Below are 21,693 nucleotides of genomic sequence, written 5' to 3'. Positions count from 1 at the left end.
TCTGACTTCACTAAGGAAGACACAAACAATCTCCCAGATATACTGGAGGACAGAGGATCTAGGGGGGTAGAGGAACTGAAAGAAATTTTCATTAGGCGAGAAATAGCATTGGGTAGACTAATGGGACTGAAAGATGATAAATCCACTGAGCCTGATGGTCTGCATCCCAGGGTCCTCAGGGAGGTGGCTCTAGAAATTGTGGATGCATTGGTGATCATTTTCCAATATTCAATAGATTCAGGATCAGTTCCTGTGGATTGAAGGATAGCTAATGTTATCCCACATTTCAAGAAAGGAGCGAGAGAGAAAATGGGGAATTACAGGCCAGTTAGCCTGACTTCGGTGGTGGGAAAGATGCTGGAGTCAATTATTAAAGAGGCAATAATGGTGCATTTGGATAGCAATAAAAGGATAAGTCCAAGTCAGCATGGATTTATGAAAGGGAAATCATGCTTGACTAATCTTCTGGAATTTTTTGAGGATGTGACAAATAAAATGGATGAAGGGGAGCCAGTGGATGTAGTGTATCTAGACTTTCAGAAAGCATTTGATAAGGTCCCGCAAGGGAGATTGGTGACTAAAATTAGAGCACATGGTATTGGGGACATGGATAGAAAATTGGTTGCCAGACAGGGAGCAAAGAGTAGGAGTAAACGGGTCCTTTTCAGAATGGCAGACAGTGTCGAGTGGAGTGCCGCAAGTCTCGGTGTTGGGGCTGCAACTGTTTACCATATGTATTAATGATTTGGAAGAGGGAATTAGAAGCAACACTAGCAAGTTTGCGGATGACACAAAGCTGGGTGGCAGTGTAAACTGTGAAGTGGATGTTAGGAGGTTGCAGGGTGACCTGGACAGGTTGAGTGAGTGGGGAGATGCGTGGCAGATGCAGTATAATAACATAGATAAATGTGAGGTTATCCACTTTGGCGGCAAAAACAAGGAGGCAGATTATTATCTCAATGGTGTTAGGTTAGGTAAGGGGGAGGTGCAGCGAGACCTGGGTGTCCTTGTACACCAGTCACTGAAAGTTGGCGTGCACCTACAGCAGGCAGTGAAGAAAGCTAATGGAATGTTGGCCTTCATAACGAGAGGATTTCAGTATAGGAGTAAAGAGGTTCTTCTGCAGTTGTATAGGGCCCTGGTAAGACCACATCTGGAGTATTGTGTACAGTTTTGGTCTCCTAATTTGAGGAAGGACATCATTGTAATTGAGGCAGTGCAGCATAGGTTCATGAGATTGATCCCTGGGATGGCGGGACTGACATATGAGGAAAGATTGAAAAGACTAGGCTTGTATTCACTGGAGTTTAGAAGGATGAAAGGGGATCTTATAGAAACATATAAAATTATAAAGCTAGATGCAGGAAAAATGTTCCCAATGTTGGGTGAGTCCAGAACCAGGGGCCACAATCTTAGAATAAAGGGGAGGCCATTTAAAACTGAGGTGAGAAAAAACTTTTTCACCCAGAGAGTTGTGAATTTGTGGAATTCTCTGCCACAGAGGGCAGTGGAAGCCAAATCCCTGGATGGATTTATGAGAGAGTTAGATAGAGCTCTTGGGGCTAGTGGAGTCAAGGGAAATGGGGAGAAGGCAGGCATGGATTATTGATTGGGGATGATCAGCCATGATCACAATGAATGGCTCGAAGGGCCGAATGGCCTCCTCCTGCACCTCTTTTCTATGTTTCTATGTAACTAAAGACCTGACAGTAGTATATAAAATTATGAGAGGCATAGAGAGGATGGACAGTCTGAAGCTTTATCGCAGGGTGGAAATGTTAAAGACTAGAGGGCATAGCTTTAAGATGAGAGGGGCAAAGTTTAAAGGAGAAGTGCAGGGCATTTTTTTCCTAAACAGAGTGGTGGGTGCTGGAACATGCTGCATGGGTGGTGGTGGAGGCAGGTATGAAAATTGCATTTAAGAGACTTTTGGATAGATGCATGGATATGCAGGGAATGGAGGGATCTTGATCACATGCAGGCAAAGGAGATTAGTTTAACTTGACATCATGTTCAGCGCAGATATTGTGGGCCAAAGGGCCTACTCCTGCGCTGTACTGTTCTATGTTAAATCATGCCCGTGGTGTGATCATGACAACATGTAACCAGGAACTGATAAATGATGTAAAATGTATGCTATGCAATTGCCAAGTAGTGACAATCTCCAACAAACAAACAGCCATCTATGCTTTATATTCACGCGCATTACCATTGCCCGGATCCCCAGCATCAGTACTCTGCAGCTCACAAGTGGCCAGAATATATTATTGCATGAGCGACATAAATATTGTGGCTAAAAGAGCAGATCTGAAGCTGGGTTTGCTGCAATATTTCCTGACTCTCTGAAGCCTTTCCACAATCTTCAAGGGACAAGACGGGATTGATGGAATACTCTCCACTTCCCTGGATAAGTGGAGTATCAGCAATATACAGGAAATTCAACACTTCAGCATAGACAGGTTAAATAATCCAAATCTTTTTCCACAGCAGACTTATCACAAATAAGAGAACATGGGTTTAAATTGAGAGGAAGGTATTTTAAAAGGGATTTGAGAGGAAGGTCTTTTTTAAATTCAAGAGTGGTTTTTATCTGGAACTCATTGTTGTCAAATACAATAATGACATTTAAGCGATGTTTGGACATGTATTAAAATTGAAAGGCAAAAAGAAGGATATGGACCAAATGCAGGAAGACATGGCCAATTGCTTGATTGGTACACATCAAACTTAATAAGCATTCATTCCTTCTACCATGTTCATAAGTTCACAAGGTAGGAGCAGAATAGGTCATTCGGCCCATCAAGTCTACTCCATCATTCAATCATGGCTGATCTATCTTTCTTTCTCGACCCCATTCTCCTGCCTTCCCCCCCATAACCACTGACACCCATACTCATCAAAAATCTATCAATCTCCACCTTAAAAATATCTATTAACGAGACCTCCACAGCCTTCTGACACAATGAATTCCACAGATTCATCATCCTCTGCCTAAAGAAACTCCTCCTCATCTCCTTTCTAAAAGGAGATCAAATGCACAATAAGACTGTACAATGTACATGCACAGGAGACGTTACACAAAGGCGGCTGCTCTGGAGAGGAGACGGTTGCCCACCTCTTCGCAGAGTGTGGATTTGCAAAGAGAGTCTGGAGAGGTTTGCAAGGGTCCCTGTCACGATTTATTCCGAACAGCTCCGTCACGGAGAACTCTGTGATTTACGGACTGTTCCCAGGGACGCATTCAGACAGGGCCATCTGAACGCATGGGCCTGATGGGCACTTGCCCGGGGGCCCATGAGCATAGAGGCCCCATGCTGATCTGTGTATGTTAAGTGACTTGCAATAAATAAATACTACTTTAAAAATGTAGGTTCAATAAGTGCTTTTTTCGCAACATTTTCGGTCACTGTGCTTCTCACAGCGATCTGTAATGGTGCTTTTCGCAACAATGTAGCACCCTAAGTCCATCGCTAAGTGCTTTTCGGTAAGTGCTTTTCGCCGGCACGACAGGGGGGGGGGCTGGTAGGGAAAGGGGGGTGGGGGAGAGTAACGGTAGGGGCCCCAGTACACTGCTTTGCCCGGGGGCCCATAATGCTGTAAAAACGGCCCTGCATTCAGAGACTGACATCGAGTGCTGCTGGAAGATCATCAACTCGGCGAAAAACGCTCTTTGGTCTGCCCAATCTTTGTTGACCTCCCAGCAGAGAGAGATGTCTGTCTGGGAATGTTGCCGACTGGCCCACTGCAGACTGCAGGAGTGCGTGCTGAGGGACGCACTGAAGCTTGGTGCAGCCAACGCCAAGGCTCTGTGGGGAAGGGCCACAGTCTAGGGTCCTTCCGCTGCTGGACATGGGGGGCAGGGTGTGGTGGAGACGCCCCTACAAATAAGGGAAGGGATTCCACGCCAGTGGGCCACATGAGTGGCAAGGGTGGTGGGTAATTTTGTGCATTTGGTGTATTGAATATCTGTATTGAATGTTTGTATAGCCTCCGAGAATGTCGGATGGAGTTTTGGAAGGAACATGCTTTATATATATTTATTTTTTGAATAAAGTATTTTTTGATAAGAAAAAACCCCAATGTATATGCAGCATCTTAAAATTGCTTTGAATTTATTTAATCAGGCTTCTCCAACTGCACTTTACAAACCCAGAACATTTGCTACCATGAAACACTATGGTAGGAGATGCATGGGAACACAAGTGTTGCTTGATTCTCTACCATGCCTTACACTGTTGTAGTTTCATTATTTTTTGCTATTCCTTCATCAATGACCATTTTACATTCTGCACCTCCCTACTCAATGGTTCAATGGAAATCCCATCATCAGGAGGAAGTCACAACAGCAGCTCACTACCATTCCCTTGAGAGCAGCTTGAGTAGGCAATAAATGGTAGCTTTCCCAGTTATTCATGCAACTCCACACCCACCCCCCAAGTTAATAAGAAACAAAAATAATGTTTAAAAGCTGCGTGATGATCAGGATTGTAATTGTGATGACTTTTCAATTAATGGTGCTTGATTGTGAAGAATGTTGGTTGATCAATTGTTCTCTTTTATTTTAGATTATTCTCCAGGGCAGTATCTTAGCTCTACCCAATGCATTTATTGCAATTGATGATATCAGTTTAACTCCAGGTTGCACTGTATTCAACACAATGGTCCCAAATTCCATAACAGAATGCAAAGGCAAGTATTTAATTTACTATCAGATTGCAAAAAGAATTGCTGTCCTGTTTTCTAATGTTTGATGCATTGTGGCCAATCTCTCTTCCAAGGGACTGCATATAATTTTAAATGGATTTAGTTGTAGGTGTCAACAAGAAGGGATTAAGTGTTCAAGGGCTCTGAGGATAAGATAGGGAAGCTAATGATGTAATTAAACTATATCCTTGATCTTATTCATTGATCTTATATACAAGCTTAAGGAGCTATTCCACTGCTCCTACCTCTAACCTCTTTTTGTTTTCTTATTTTTGAGTCAGATAAATAATCATCCATCTGTGGTAATTAGGTACCAAGCCAAGCTAATGGCATGTTGGCCTTCATAACAAGAGGAGTTGAGTATCGGAGCAAAGAGGTCCTTCTGCAGTTGTACAGGGCCCTAGTGAGACCGCACCTGGAGTACTTTGTGCAGTTTTGGTCTCCAAATTTGAGGAAGGATATTCTTGCTATTGAGGGTGTGCAGCGTAGGTTCACTAGGTTAATTCCCAGAATGGCAGGACCGTCGTATGTTGAAAGACTCGAGCGTCCAGGCTTGTATACGCTGGAATTTAGAAGGATGAGAGGGGATCATTGAAACATATAAGATTATTAAGGGATTGGACACATTAGAGGCAGGAAACATGTTCCCAATGTTGGGGGAGTCCAGAACCAGGGGCCACAGCTTAAGAATAACGGGTAGGCCATTTAGAACCGAGATGAGGAAAAACTTTTTCAGTCAGAGAGTTGTAAATCTGTGGAATTCTCTGCCTCAGAAGCCAGTGGAAGCCAATTCTCTGGATGCTTTCAATAGAGAGATAGATAGTGTTCTTAAAGATAACGGAGTCAGGGGGTATGGGGAGAAGGCAGGAATGGGGTACTGATTGTGAATAATCAGCCATGATCACATTGAATGGCAGTGCTGGCTTGAAGCGCCGAATGGCCTACTCCTGCACCTATTGTCTATTGTCTAAAATATTGTAGGAACACACATGCATATTAGCATCACCTCTATTTTGTCCATTCTCCAGTGGATTTATCCTTTGAAGAAGGAATAATGGTCATGCAAGTTACATTCGGTAACACACACACATTTGCTACCATATTTGTACCCTGATAAATGATTGGTTTGTAGGGTATTTTGATCTGGTATTATGAGCTTCCAAGTAACAAAGTCCAACAAATAAAATCAAAAAATACTGAAAGCTCCCAGCAGTGCAGAGAAAGAGAGTTAACGGTTCATAAGACCTTAAACCTCTATTTCTCTTTCCACAGGTGCCACCTGGCCTATTGAGTGATTTCAGCACTTTCTGTACTTTAAAAATGACAAATTGCTGACGTTAGAGGAAGGAAACATGTTCCCAATGCTTTCTTCACCACACTACCCACCTGACTTACCACTTTTAGAGAACCATGCATCTGTACTCCTAAATTCCTCTCTTCTGCAACATTTTCCACGACGCTATCATTTACTGTATTTCCAAAGTGCAACATTCTTGTCAGAATTAAGATGCATATGCCATTCCCTGCCCCATTTATCTTAGTCAATTTCATTTTGTCTCTGTCTTTATTCTCTCTGTATACCCATGACCGTGTGGCTAAGCACAGCTGCAATGTCATCTACAAATTCGCTTGACAGCAGACTATTGTTCCCTGCTGTTCATACTGTGTGACATTATTTCATTTTTAAATGAAAGTTCTTATTCTCTATCTGTTGTCATCAAGCATCAGTAAGCAGAAATTAAACATGAATAATGTACTACAATGTATTTTGCAAAAAGGACTGACGCAGCCCTAAGGCAACACATTTGTAATGTGTGTACCATCAAAAAAATCCCAAGGCCCATGATAACTTTACTTGCTTTGATACTGGAGGCAGCAGACTACAAAGAGCTGGAAAATAAAATAGAGGCTAACTGACAATAATTATTGCCTCTTCTACCAGTGAGGAAATGGTAAGGGTAGTTGTGTTGACCTAGAATCTATTATAATTATCCATCACATATGATCCATTACTTCATTTTCTTAAATGATTTGCATGAAGAATTGAAAAGAATTGTAAGTATTACATAATATGTTCCAGAAGACGTTTACATAAGAAGATAACTTTGCTATTTTCTGTGTTGTAGCTTTCACGTGTGACTTTGAAGAAAATAGCTGTGGCTGGTTTGATAATGTTCCCAATGATTACTTTGATTGGATCAGAAACTCGAGCAATGCTTTGCCTTCACATATCAGGGATATGGCCCCAGCTCTGGACCACACCACTAACACTGCCAACGGTAAGAGTTTGGAATTCATGGTGCCAGATTGTTTGAATTTAGAGCTTATTGACTTTGCAATCTTCCATGTGGCCCAAGCTGTCAACATCCAGCAGACCCTACGTAATATGATCTCTTTTACTTTCCCAGAAATCTTCCTAGTTATTTTCACTTAAAGATTTATCAGTCATGTCAAAGGGAATAGGAGTAGAATTAGGTCATTCGGCCCATCAAGTCTACTCCACCGTTCAATCATGGCTGATCTGTCTCTCCCTCCTAACCCCATTCTCCTGCCTTCTCCCCATAACCTCTAACTCCTGTACTAATCAAGAATCTATCTATCTCTGCCTTAAAAATACCCACTGAACTGTCAGAGAAGCACACGACACAGGCAGAGGGCACTCAGCCCATTACTTGACTCCCATTAAGTATTCAAGTCAAGTCAAGTCAAGTTTATTTGTCACATACACATACACGATGTGTAGTGAAATGAAAGTGGCAATGCCTGCGGATTGTGCACAAAAAAGAATTACAGTTACAGCATATAAATAAAGTTAATATAGTGTAGACAAAATTTAGTCCCTGGAGTTATAAAAGTTGACAGTCCTGATGGCCTGTGGGAAGAAACTCCGTCTCATCCTCTCCGTTTTCACAGCGTGACAGCGGAGGCGCTTGTCTGACCGTAGCATCTGGAACAGTCCATTGCTGGGGTGGCAGGGGTCCCTCATAATCTTGCTTGCTCTGGATCTGCACCTCCTGATGTATAGGTCCTGCAGGGGGACGAGTGTAGTTCCCATGGAGCGTTCTGCCGAACGCACTACTCTCTGCAGGGCCATCCAGTCCTGGGCATTGGAAGATTTCATCAAGATATACAAGGCCTCATTGCAAAGGACTGAGTAAACTCTGAACCTCTAAATGAAGTTCCCTCTAAGTGAACATCACTAGAAGTACTGGAATAGAAATAGCAAAATGTTTATAATTATGGGTTTGGATCATAATTCCTGCAACGAAGACTGATAATTTTGTGGGATGATTTGGCTATCAAGTTTCAAGGTAAACTATATCTTGGGTACGTGAAGAGGAACTTGGGAAAGAAGAGAGTGAATACAGTTATCATGATGCTTCTTGGAACAATCAATGTAGATATAAAAATCCTGGAGGTCTTGCTGATAAAGTATCAGGCTTTACGCTTTCAGTTAAAAGCAGGACTGACACACAGCTCAAGGACTTGTATAGGAAAAAAAGTATTATTTTGCTTGGCACACTGCCAAGTTCTGGGACAGGAAAGAGCTCCAGCCATATAGAGTGCTCCAGATGAAATGGGATAGGAGACAAATCCAAGATCAAAAGGTAACGAGGGAGGTGGCAAAGACTTGAAACTAACAGTTTCAACTTGAACTTTCAACTTGTCTGAGGAAGGATGTGCTGGAGAGGGTCCAGAGGAGGTTTACGAGAATGATCCCAGGGATGATTGGGTTAACGTATGATGCGCGTTTAACAAGCACTGGGCCTGTACTCGCTGGAGTTTAGAAGGATGAGGAGGACCTGATTGAAACTTACCAAATAGTGAAAGGCCTGGATAGAGTGGATGGGGAGAGAATGGTTCCACTAGTGGGAGAGTCTAGGACCAGAGGGCATAGCCACAGAATAAAATGATGCACCCTCAGAAAGGAGTGGATTCTCAGGGACAGGATCCACCAGCAACTGTTTAGAGATAGTCAGCATGGCTGTGTGCTTGAGATATCATGTATCTCAAATCAGCTAGAGTTTTTTGAAGAGGTCACCATGAGGATTGATGAGAGCAGGGCACTGGACTTTGTTTATATGGAAATTAGCAAGGCCTTTGACAAGATCTCACTTGATAGGCTACTCTGGAAGATTAGATCACAAGGAATCCAAGGTGAGTTAGCCAGTTCATTCAAAATTATCTGAATGGTGTCAGATTAGGAAAAGGGGAGGTGCAATACGACCTGGTTGCCCTGGTACATCAGTCACTGAAAGTAAGCATGCAGGTACAGCAGGCAGTGAAGAAAGCTAATGGAATGTTGGCTTTCATTGCGAGAGGATTTGAGTTTAGGAGCAAGGATATCCTACTGCAGTTGTACAGGGCCCTGGCGAGACCACACCTGGACTATTGTGTGCAGTTTTGGTCTCCAAATGTGAGGAAGGACCTTACTGCTATTGAGGGAGTGCAGCGTAGGTTCACCAGGTTAATTCCCGAGATGGTGGGACTGACATATGATGAAAGAATGGGTCGATTGGGCTTGTATTCACTGGAATTTAGAAGGACGAGCGGGGAGCTTATAGAAACATATAAAATTCTTAAAGGATTGGACAGGCTAGATGCAGGAAAAATCTTGCAAATGTTGGGGGAATAAAGAACCAGGGGTCACAGTTTAAGAATAATGGGTAGACCATTTAGGACTGAGATGAGGAAAAACTTATTTATCCAGAGAGTTGTGAGTCTGTGGAATTCTCAACCACAGAAGGCAGTGGAGGCCAATTCACTGGATGTTTTCAAGAGAGAGTTAGATTTAGCTCTTAGGGCTAAAGGAATCAAGGGATTTGGGGAAAAAGCAGAAACGGGGTACTGATTTTGAATGATCAGCCATGATCATATTGAATTGTGGTGCTGGCTGGAGGGGCTGAATGGCCTACTCCTGCACCTATTTTCCATGTTTCTATGTTTCTAAAATTGGTTTGGAATAAGGAATCAAGGGTAGTTGCTCAAAATCCGTGACCAGTGGAGCACTGCGGGACTCCTTGCTGGGTTTTCTTTGCACGTAAATGACTTTAACCCACGGTAGAAGATTCAAAAGCAGGAGGTTAAAGGCTTAAAATGAGAGAGAGAAATTTAAGAGGGACTTTAGGGGCAATTTCTTCACTCAGTGGATAGTCTGTATCCAGAATGAGCTGCTAGAGGGAACTATCGAAAAAGATACAATTATGATTTTTTTTAAAGACATTTGGGCAGATATATGCCCAGGAAGGATTTCGAAGGTTGAGGGTCAAATGCAAGCAAATGGGACTAGCCTATTATGCCTGCATGGTTAGCTTGGATAAAGTGAATGGCAACTGCAGGAGATGCAACACATGTCCCTTTTTACTCCCCCCTCGACTCCATCCTAGTACCCAAACAGTCTTTCCAGGTGAGGCAGAGGTTCACCTGCACGTCCTCCAACCTCATCTATTGTATCCGCTGCTCCAGATGTCAACTTCTCTACATCAGCGAGACCAAGCGCAGGCTCGGCGATCGTTTCACTGAACATCTCCGCTCAGTCCGTCTCAACCAACCTGATCTCCCGGTGGCTCAGCACTTCAACTCCCCCTCCCATTCCCAATCTGACCTTTCTATCCTGGACCTCCTCCATTGTCAGAGCGAGGCCCAGCGCTAAATCCCCTCCCCCTTCCCAGTTCTCCTACTAGTCTTCCTGTCTCCAACTACATCCTATCTTTGTCCCGCCCCCTCCCCTGACATCAGTCTGAAGAAGGGTCTCGACCCGAAACGTCACCCATTCCTTCTCTCCTGAGATGTTGCCTGACCCGCTGAGTTACTCCAGCATTTTGTGTCTACCTTCGATTTAAACCAGCATCTGCAGTTTTTTTTCCTACATAGGTGCATGGAAGAGCCTGCTTCTGTGCTGCATAACTCTCTGACTCTATGGTGACCCTGAGGTTCCTGTTGTCTGCCACATTAATTTACCCAATCAGACAAATTATTTTAATTTTCGCTCCTTTCCCCTTTCTCAGTTCTGGTGAAGTTTCCCAAACTTGAAATATTATTGTTTCTCTTTCTGCGCTTGCTGCCTAACCTGCTGAGTGTTTCCAGCATTTTATCTTGTTATCTCCACAGTAATTTTGACTTCAATTATCTCAAAGAGACATTTGCTTTGTCCTAACCATACCTCCTCCTTCATCCTCATGGCAACATAATTTTATTTCTCAAGATGATGTAGATGAAATATGTTACTCTGTACTTATGCAATGCCTTTCTAAAAAAAAATCAAAGTGCTGTAGTAACTCAGCAGATCAGGTAGCATCTCTGGAGGACATGCATAGTTCTTCTTCAGACCTGAAACATCACCTGCCTATGTCTTCCAGAGATGTTGCCTGGCCGACTGAGTCACTCCTGCACTTGAGTTTTTCTTTGCAAACCAGCCTCCGCAATTCTTTATTTTTCCCTTCCCAAATATGTCTTTCCTTCGCTTACTTGGCTTACAAATTGACAACACCGTCGTGGAGTTTATGGTGATGTTTTACTATGTTAAACAAAAGATTATTTTAATATGCATTTATATTGTGTGGCTACAGAAATCGCTTCTTCAAATGCTTCTTTGGAATTATATACTTTTTTTTAACTTTTAGGACACTTCATGTTTATTATGACCACCAAAAGAAATATATTTCAGACTGCAGAATTGACCAGCCCTAAGTTCACTCAAACAGGAACTGGATGTACAATGTCATTTTGGTAGGAAATAATTTCACTTTCAGGCTTGATTGATGGAGTGGAAAAATGCATTACCTTTGCACTACCTGGGTGGTAGTGGAGGCAGATATCATAGTGAAATTTAAGGGGCTTTTAGATGGCACATGGATGTGCAGGGAATAGAGGGGTATTGACCATTGCAGGAAGAATGAGAAGGGCTAGTCCTGTGCTAAACTTTTCGATGTGTAGGAAGGAACTGGAGACGTTTGTTTACACTGAAGATGGACACATAAAGCCAGAGTAACTCAGCGGGTCATGACCCTTCTTCAACCTAAGAGTCAGGGTAAAGGGAAATAAGAGATATAGGTAAATGTTGCTTTTTGCATACCTTTCATTTACCTTGTATATCTCCTGTTTCTCTTTTCCCTGACTCTCAGTCGAAAGAAAGGTCTTGACTCGAAATGTCACCTATTTCTTTTCTCCAGAGATGCTGCATGACACGCTGAGTTACTCCAGCTTTTTGTGTCTGTTAGAGAGCTTTCTGTTTTCTGTTCTGTGTTTTCGATGTGCACTCTCTCACATTTAACCCCATGATGAAAACTTAAGTTTGGATTATCATTGTCATGTGAATTGAAATACAGTGAAAAGCTTTATTTTGCATACTATCCTGTCAAATCAGATAATAATATACTCAAATACAATCAAGCCAAATTCAAGTACAATAGGTAGAGCAAAGGGAAAGATAGTGTTTAGTTCAAATCATTGTAGCGTAATTGTTCCAGACCAAAAGTCCAATGTAGCAATCAAAACCTATTCATTTAGATTTGATTTTATATATATCATTAACAACAATTATCATAACATTCATCACTGACTGAAAGGGAAAATGTTAAAAGTAAATTTTCATCAGCTCTTGTCCAATAACTTCTGGAAGATGTATCATTTCATTCAATTGATGAAAACATAGATAAATTACATGATATTTCTACTGAACTAGATTTTTGTGAACTAACTTTAATCATAATATTGGCCAATGTTGTTGGTTATATTTTTTGTAATATTATAAATGTCGGAAAAATTTATTTGCTGTTTTATAATTGCCACAGGTATTATAATTATGGACAGGCAGTGGGAGCAGCAAAAATGTTCCTGGAGGTCGATGGCGTGAGTAATCACACTGTCGTATGGTGGACTTACAACACTCAAAGCAATCAATGGCTCCAAGGCTCTGTCCAGCTTGGGCGTTTATCACGACCTTTCTGTCTTAAATTGGTGAAAGTTAGCCTGGGCATTTACAATGGTGTGGCAGCAATAGATGACATTGAGTTTGTTAACTGCTCCCTCCCACCAGCTGTAGAGAACTGTGAAGGAACGGAGAGGTTTTGGTGTGAACAAACCAGAGCTTGCATTGACCGATTACAAGTATGTGACCTGGTGGATGACTGTGGTGATGGTTCTGATGAAGACAACTGTGGTAAGGGGAACTTGAAAATTATTTATTGATTCATGCTGTGTTGTTATCCAGCTACCATCCTGAATTCCTTTTGATTTTGTTTTGTTTGACCTTTTAAGAATCATTCACTTTGCTGAGGTGTTTATAGTCTTGTGTAGACCACATTGGGCGATGAGACTAATTCCCTTTCCTGAAAGACAATAGACAATAGACAATAGACAATAGGTGCAGGAGTAGGCCATTCAGCCCTTCGAGCCAGCACCGCCATTCAATGCGATCATGGCTGATCACTCTCAATCAGTACCCCGTTCCTGCCTTCTCCCCATACCCCCTCACTCCGCTATCCTTAAGAGCTCTATCCAGCTCTCTCTTGAAAGCATCCAACGAACTGGCCTCCACTGCCTTCTGAGGCAGAGAATTCCACACCTTCACCACTCTCTGACTGAAAAAGACATTCGAGATCAGGGTGGATTTGTATGATAAATCTGTTGCTCCATGATCCTCACTATATTTTGTTTAGCAGATTTATTTAATTTCTTGAAGAGGTAAATAAATATTTGTTTTAACAGGAAAGGATTATTTGTAAAATATTTTTCACATATTTGCTCTTTTGTCCAGATTTAGTGTTCTTTAGTTTAATAGATATTTACTGAGGATGTTACGGTCTGAAGTGAAATTTGCCCAAGATCTTATTCGCCAGGCGGCTACACAAACAAATACTTAGAAACAAAACTGAAACCCTTTATGATATAGGAGCAAAATAAAAACTGCAGATATTGGAAATCAACACAAAAGCAGAAAATGCTGAAGCGCTTAGCAGGCGTGCCAGGCAGAGAAACCGTCAACATTGCAAATCAAGAACATTTCATCAGAACTGGAAAAGTCTCATTTGAGAGAGGAGAAGGCAATATTTGACTCATTGCTTCCCTATCTTGACATCACTATCTCCCTCTCAGGGGATGGGCCAGCTACCAATATTCCTTGGACATAAGGAACTGAAGATGCTGGTCTACCAAAGAAAACACAAAGTGCTGGAGTAACTCAGCATGCCTGGTGACATCTTTGGAGGACATGGATAGATGATGTTTCAGATCAGCCCACCCAAGCCAAAAATGTCACCAAGCTATGTCCTCCAGAGATGCTGTCTGACCACTGAGTTACTCCAGCACATTGTGTTTTTTCCTTACCAATATCCCTTGTGTACACTATCTCTCACACCGACCTTAGCTACTTCCCCCAATCTTGTCTTCTACAAAATTTCCATTCCATTGTCATTGAGTTATTTTAACATCAATATAAATGAACAGGATATGAAGATCAACATTTGCAGATGACACAAAACTCAACAATATTGCAAACAGCAAAGATTGTGGCTGGATATAAACGGCAGGTGCATGGCAAATAAAGTCCTATGCAGAGATAAACGAGATGATACATTTTGCTGAGAAAAAGGATGAGAGGTTAATAGAAAACTGATATACTGTGCATGTAGAGATATGTGTGCTCAGATCACTGAAAGTGACAGGGCAGTTTGAGAAAGCAGGACTACACAACTCTGTGATTTTTCATGAGAGGCACAAAGGTTAAAAGAAGTGAAGTCTTAAACATTTGTGAAATGCCTAACTGTCCTCAACTAGAGTATTACACTGAAGGTTTGTTAACTTATAATGGGAAGGATATGGCATTAGAGAGAGTCCAGAAAAGATTTATGAGAATGGTTCAGCTTGAGGGAGTGCAGCGTAGGTTCACTAGGTTAATTCCCGGAATGGCGGGACTGTTGTATGTTGAAAGACTGGAGCGACTAGGCTTGTATACACTGGAATTTAAAAGGATGAAAGGGGATCTTATTGAAACATATAAGATTATTAAGGGCTTGAACACGTTAGAGGCAGGAAACATGTTCCCAATGTTGGGGGAATCCAGAACCAGGGTCCACAGTTTAAGAATAAGGTGTAGGCCATTTAGAACGGAGATGAGGAAAAACTTTTTCAGTCAGAGAGTTGTAAATCTGTGGAATTCTCTGCCTCATAAGGCAGTGGAGGCCAATTCTCTGGATGCTTGCAAGAGAGAGCTAGATGGAGCTCTTAATGAAAGCGGAGTCATGGGGTATGGGGAGAAGGCAGGAACGGGGTACTGATTGTGAATGATCAGCCATGATCACATTGAATGGCGGTGCTGGCTCAAAGGGCCGAATGGCCTACTCCTGCAGCTATTGTCTATTGACAACAATTACAGGGATAGATTGGAAAGGGTGGACAGTTTTCTTGAGAGAAGGGAAAGATGAAGGACAATCTCATCGATCTGATAAAATGATGACAAGTCGATACAGTGTGGATACTGGGGTCTGTTCTTACTGGGGGAGGGAACCAGGAAACTGAAACTATCAAACTGGTGGAGGACATAATGTCTAAATGGGAAAGGGCTGGACGAGGAGATTAAAAAAAAAACAAGATGGGAAGAATTAAGTTATATGGGACTAGAGTAGTCTGAAATGATGTGTCTACCAAGGCAGTCATGAAATGCCCTGCTGGGTCTTGTAACTATCGCAATTACTTCTGCAGATGTTAATTTAGCAGCTTGTATTGCGTGGACCTATAAATGCATCATCACAACTGCACCTCACCCCTACCACAATAAAGACAGTACTTGAAGAAGTACACACTTGGCTCTGATAGGCAATAGTCAAGAGGGTCAAGGGTGTGTTATTATCAAATTTACCTAAGACAGAATAATGAGATTCTTACTCTCAGCAGCATAACAGGCAGTAAACATAGTACTCAAAGATAACACAATTTTTAAAAAGTTTAATAAATTTAAAAAATACAATATTAATGCCAGAAAACCCCCTGAAATTGTGTGCCCAAGCCAATTCATAGTTTGTAGTTCAGTTGGTGTTTGTCATGTTCAAGAGCCTCACGGTTGTAGGGAAGAAGCTGTTCCTGAACATGGAGGTCACAGTTTTCAGGCTCCTCCAACCACTTTCCAATGGCAGGAGTGAAATGAGAGTGTAGCCTGAGAGGTGCATCCTCAGTGATGCTGAGTGCCTTTTCTGAGGCAGCGACTCCGATACATCCCTTAGATGATGGGGAGGCTGCTGAATGACCTTTCTGTACTGGGCCTCCTCCATTATCAGAGTGAGGCCCAGCGCATATTGGAGGAACAAGCGGAGTCAGGGGGTATGGGGAGAAGGCAGGAAAGGGGTATTGATTGAGATTGATCAGCCATGATCACATTGAATGGTGGTGCTGGCTCAAAGGGCTGAATGGCCTACTCCTGCACCTATTGTCTATTGTCTAACAGCAGCTCACATTTCACTTGGGTAGCTTACACCCCAGCAGTATCAACATTGACTTCTCTAACTTCAAATAGCCCTTGCTTTCCCTCTCTCTCCATCCCCTCCCCCTTCCCTGTTCTCCCACCAGTCTTACTGTCTCCGATTACATTCTACCTCTGTCCCGCCCACTCCCCTGACATCAGTCTGAAGAAGGGTCTCGATCCGAAACGTCACCCATTCCTTCACTCCAGAGATGCTGCCTGTCCCGCTGAGTTACTCCAGCATTTTGTGTCTACCTTCAATTTAAACCAGCATCTGCAGTTCTTTCCTACGAAGTTCAAGAGAGTGTTTGTCGACATACTGAAGCTCAAAACATGGAGTTCTGTGGCGTTTGGGGTTCTGCCTCAGTTTGCACCAAAGTTGCACTCTGGTACCAACTTGATATATTTTAATTTAACTGTTCTTTGATGCAAAATGACCTGGTTAGGTCAATGGAAATTAAAGTAGAAAATCCAATCAGGTGTCCATCTGATAATTGAATCCAAAATCAACCATCTACATCGAAATCAAATGTCAAAATTACATGTTTCCAACAAGTGAGCAAGAAGATACCTAAAGAGCACTTCCTGGGAAGATAAAAGTACAAACTTCACTGCAGTAACTCTCCAAGATCTCTGCAACAGTGTCTCCCTAACTAGCAAACTTAGGAAGATGAAAAACAGAAGACATTAGTGGATATCTCCAACTACATTTTCCATTCTTGGTCACATATTAGCCTCATATATCATTGTTCCTTCATCAACTCTGCCACTAGTTCCTGGAACCCCAACACCATTGCTGGGTATCTTCAGTGGACAGACGTAGAGACAATTAGAGAAACACAACTAGATACAATCTTGCCAATATCATTCACATCCTGGAATAGATTTTATAAAAATCTGGGGCCGCATGGTGATGCAGCGGTAGAGTTGCTGCTTTACAGTGCCAGAGATCAGTGACCTGCGTGAGTTTTCTCCGGGTGCTTCGGTTTCCTCCCACATTCCAAAAATGTAGAGGTTTGTAAGCTAATTGGCTTGGTAAAATTATACGGAGTTAGTTTGCGGGGATCGCTGGCTGAAGCGGACTCGGTAGGCCGAAGAGCCTGTTTCTGCGCTGTATCTATAAACTAAACTAAATATATTGATAATTTGCTAGTATTTAGCTTTACAGTGTATTACCTGTTCTGAGATACGGCTGTCTCAGTCTGTGTTTTCTGGTGGCCTTCTGTTGAAAGCAATTCTTATGTTGGCTGACATTGTGAACAATTTTCAAACATAACTGTATTGTAAGGCACAGTCATTTAAAGAGTCAAGTAGTGTTTTTCTCTTTTGACAGTACAAGAACTGCTCTGCGATTTTGAAAATGGATTTTGCAACTGGCAGCAAGCCAAGGACGATGATTTTGACTGGTCAATAAATAAGGGACAGACCTCGACGTTCAACACTGGGCCATCAAAAGACCACACGTTAGGCACAGCAGAGGGCCACTACCTTTACATTGAAGCATCTGCCCAACAGTTTGGAAATACAGCCACACTCCTCAGTCCAATCCTGGACGCTACCCGCAATCATGCCAACAAGACCTGTAACATCCGCTTCCATTTCCACATGTTTGGAAAACAGATTTTTAAGTTGGCGGTGCACAAAAGAACCTACAGAAATACAAAGGGGGAACAACTTTGGGTAAAATATGGTCAGCATGGTGACAAATGGCTAAAAGAAACTCTGCTTATCAATAGTTCTCAACCATTCCAGGTAAGCAATATTCAGAAATGCAATATCCTCCAGGATAACAAAAAAAAGAATGCATTATTTAGAAACAAACAAAAATGTTAATTTTAAGTATTAGAAATGCTTCGCTATATTGTAGACAGCTGTATTTGCATTTAATCCTTACCGTTTGCAAAGCAATAATTCACCACCTGAGGAAACAATAACATTCTTATTAACATTCTTATTAAATTAGATGAAAATTTATTGTATACAGGTTGCTGTGTTGTGACTATATATATTTTCATTTTGCTTAATCTATGGTGATTTAATCTAATCTTTGACTTTAAACGATAGTCTGTTTTAAATTGAATTTTGTATACAGTAGTCAAAGTTTTATTTCAGAACTCTCTCATTTTAACCTTCTGCCATTTGTAAAATTCAGAACCACAACTCCAGAATCTCTTTCATTTGCCAAGCACCTTTCCTCATCTGTAGCCACCTATTTATCACTTGCCAAGCTTTGGTCCTATCTCGACCTCTCTTTTCCAGCTTCCTGCCCCCTACTTCATCAGTCTGAGGAATGGTCCAAACCTGAATCATCATCTTCCCATTCCCTGGAGAGATGCTGCCTGGCCCCTGAATTCCTCCAACATGTTGTATTTTTGATTTATTTGAAATTGATGTCGTTTTGGTCATCGCACATAGCGGTTCAACGCAAGAAGGGTCTCGACCCGAAACGTCACCCATTCCTTCTCTCCCGAGATGCTGCCTGATCTGCTGAGTTACTCCAGCATTTTGTGAATAAATCGATTTGAACCAGCATCTGCAGTTATTTTCTTATGCCATATTTTTAATATCCTTTCCTTCCCAGTTATTCCTGCTCTTTCCCCTTCAGTTAAAGAAAAAAAAATTGGACAGGTACATAGATAGGATAGGTTTAGAGGGATAAGGACCAAATGCAAGCAAGTGGTACTAGTGTAGTTGGGGCATGTTGGCAGGCGTGGACAAGTTTGGCCGAAGGGCCTGTTACAATGCTGTATAACTGTTTGACTCTATGACTCAATAAAAGGAAGCACACTATGAATAAAGAAGCCATGACAGGATTTATTTTAGTAAATGTTGCTAAATCTATGGTGATTTAATCTAATCTTTGACTTTAAACGATAGTCTATTGTTTGCCCAGTGTAACAATGATCAAAGCAATGCATTGTATTGAGAAACACTTTGAACATTCTGTCAAATGAAAATTTGCTGTCAAAAATCACCAAGGATATATATTTTTTGGACCATTGCTCTCCTTAATGTTTTCTGGTGTAAAAGATTGTATTTTGAACTGCAATACACAAAGTAAAAAGAGAGCTTTCTTTGTGACTAATCTTGTTCCGTATCAGCTTTTGCTTGGCCAATTTCTCAAATGCTATCTGATTTCCTCTACCATTAATGATCCTTTTCTCAGTGTTTCTAATTGTGTTATGTACTATGGTGCCACATTCATGATTAGCAATCTAGATATGATCAAACTGATTCGATGTAAGCAGTATCAACATGTATCTGGCATTACCTTGCCACAATCGAGTACAGAATTGACTCATGGTGAAAACAAAGCTCTGATTATAATTAAATGCTTTATATCAATATGCCTCTCCTTTGAGGATTGAGGGGAAAAAAACATTTCCTTAAGTACAAAGAGTAGCCAATTACTCAGCAACCCTGCTGATTTCTGAATTATCTGTAAATGTGAAAAATGCACAATTTAGTTTATTCTTAAACCTAGGTTGAAATAAAAGGAAAGTAAATGAAATATTTTGATTGTGCACCGCGAGTGAAAGTTTATCTTTCTTTCATGTTCCTCCAAGATAAAATTAGTTAAAAGATCTATCTCATGCATTATCATGTGCTTGTTTCTTTTGTGGCTCACAATGATTAGTTCTGTCCAAACAGTCTGTGGTTCTTTCAAAAATGGCAGTAATTTTCTATGTATTATTGTTATACATTAGACCCGCTGCTTTAATGATGACAGGTCCCACTGATCAAATCCATCCCTTATGTGGCAAAATTTGCAGTGCAAGCACCAGATTATTAGAAAGGATTTTTGGAAGTATAACTATCAAGGAAAGCACACACGATTCATACAACCTTAAAATGTAATAATGCAGTATAGGCATTTTGTATGATGGAAATAATTAATTTAAAAAAATGCATTAATTGATTTTTAATCCTCTGATCTCAGTAAGAATAATTTATTTGTATCTCCAGACAAACACAGTTTCTGCTTTCTGCAGAGACCACTCTTTTCATGACACCTTGTTCCATTCATTCTGTCGCACACACTCTTGGCACTTTCCTCTGTGACTGTAGGAAGTATAACATTTGTCTCTTTACCTGCTCTCTCGCCAATCCAGGGACCTAAACAACTCTTCCAGGTGAGGAAGAGGTTCACTTGCTCCTCTTCCAACCTAGTCGACTGTATTCGTGCTCACAATGTGGCCTACTACAATGGAGAATCCAAACATTGATTAGATGGCCATGTTGAGCAGAACCTGTATTTGGTCCACAATGACCATCTCAAGCTTCTGGTTGCATGTCATTTTAGCTCTCGTTCTCTCTCCCATACTGATCTATCTGCCCTTTGCCTTCTTCATTGTTATGGTGAAGGCAAGTGCAAATTGAAAGAGCAACATCTCATATACTGCTTCGGTAGCTTACAACCCTATGGAGTGAATATTGAATTCTCTAATTCAAGGTCATCTTCTACCAGTGTTGCCATCCACCTGGGTTCCTTCTCACTTTGTTCACCTTTCCCATCACCTACCCCTTCCTCCTTGCTCACCAGATTCCATTTGCCCATAATACCCCCCCCCCCTTCCACTGAGTCCACCTTTCACCTGCACTGTGGGTCTCTGTACCACCCCTCCCTCCCTCATACTGCTATATACTGGCAACCTTTTGTCTTCCCTCCCAGTCCTACTGCAGTACTCGATCTGAAATGTCAAATACTCGTTGACCCACTGAGCTCACTCTTCTTGTTTGTTGTTGAACATGATAAGGTTCTTGTGCTAACACTGCCTAACAAATCTTGCATACAGAAATTAAATGCTGGATTGATATATGAAAATTACGGCACAGAGATATTTCGTAAAAAAAGGAAGCAGAATAAGATGATACAAGTAAATCAATTCCTGCAAGAAATATGAAAGAGAATATGGAAGAGTTATGTGGTGATGTGTGTGTTTCAGATGCTGATTGAATGGAGACTGTGAAAGAAATGACACAGCTCGCTTTGTCTCTCCATGATTCTCGATAGTACCTGCGCTCTACCTCCAGTGCAAACAAGTGTTTTGTGTAGTCGCACATACATTATTCTTAGTGAAATAATCCATCCTTTGAAGTCGTAAGTGAAGTGATGAAATGAGCCGTGCATTTGTGCACTGTCATATTTCATAGCATGAGAAATGTACTTGCCTCTGTCGGTCATGGCAAATTTAATTCTGTTACTTCCAGTGGATGGAAACAATTAACTTCGTAAAGCATACTAACAAATTTTAATGTTTCATTCTTGGTAGAATCAGCTTATTCTACAATCCCAGCTTTTCATGACTTGTAAGCATCTGAAATCCATTCAGTATTAGTGCTTGATCCATAGATGTACAAAGCCCATCTTCAAAATTCATCTTCTTACTTCAGTACCTTTTTGAAGATACTACGGTCCTTTTTTGAGGTTAATGAAATGTTACAGTCAGTGAAATGCAGTCTAAGTGCATAATACATTTTGAAGAGGCAGCATATGATTAAGTCAATACTACTAAACTAATCTGTTTAAGAAC

At 41.4% G+C, this 21,693-nt stretch overlaps 1 protein-coding gene across 1 annotated transcript in view; it reads left to right on the top strand.

The window, feature by feature from the left end:
* malrd1 (MAM and LDL receptor class A domain containing 1) overlaps positions 1-21,693 on the top strand; it is a 261,497-nt gene that overhangs the window by 30,970 nt on the left and 208,834 nt on the right. Inside the window, exons 8-12 of the mRNA XM_078427721.1 lie at positions 4,566-4,689; positions 6,831-6,983; positions 11,328-11,433; positions 12,498-12,865; positions 17,493-17,911. Of these exons, the coding sequence (XP_078283847.1) occupies positions 4,566-4,689; positions 6,831-6,983; positions 11,328-11,433; positions 12,498-12,865; positions 17,493-17,911 (1,170 nt within the window). The remainder of the gene's footprint in view (positions 1-4,565; positions 4,690-6,830; positions 6,984-11,327; positions 11,434-12,497; positions 12,866-17,492; positions 17,912-21,693) is intronic.

Source organism: Rhinoraja longicauda, chromosome 2, assembly GCF_053455715.1.
Source record: "Rhinoraja longicauda isolate Sanriku21f chromosome 2, sRhiLon1.1, whole genome shotgun sequence".
NCBI lineage: Eukaryota > Metazoa > Chordata > Chondrichthyes > Rajiformes > Arhynchobatidae > Rhinoraja > Rhinoraja longicauda.
This window is presented reverse-complemented; position numbering and strand designations above follow the sequence as displayed.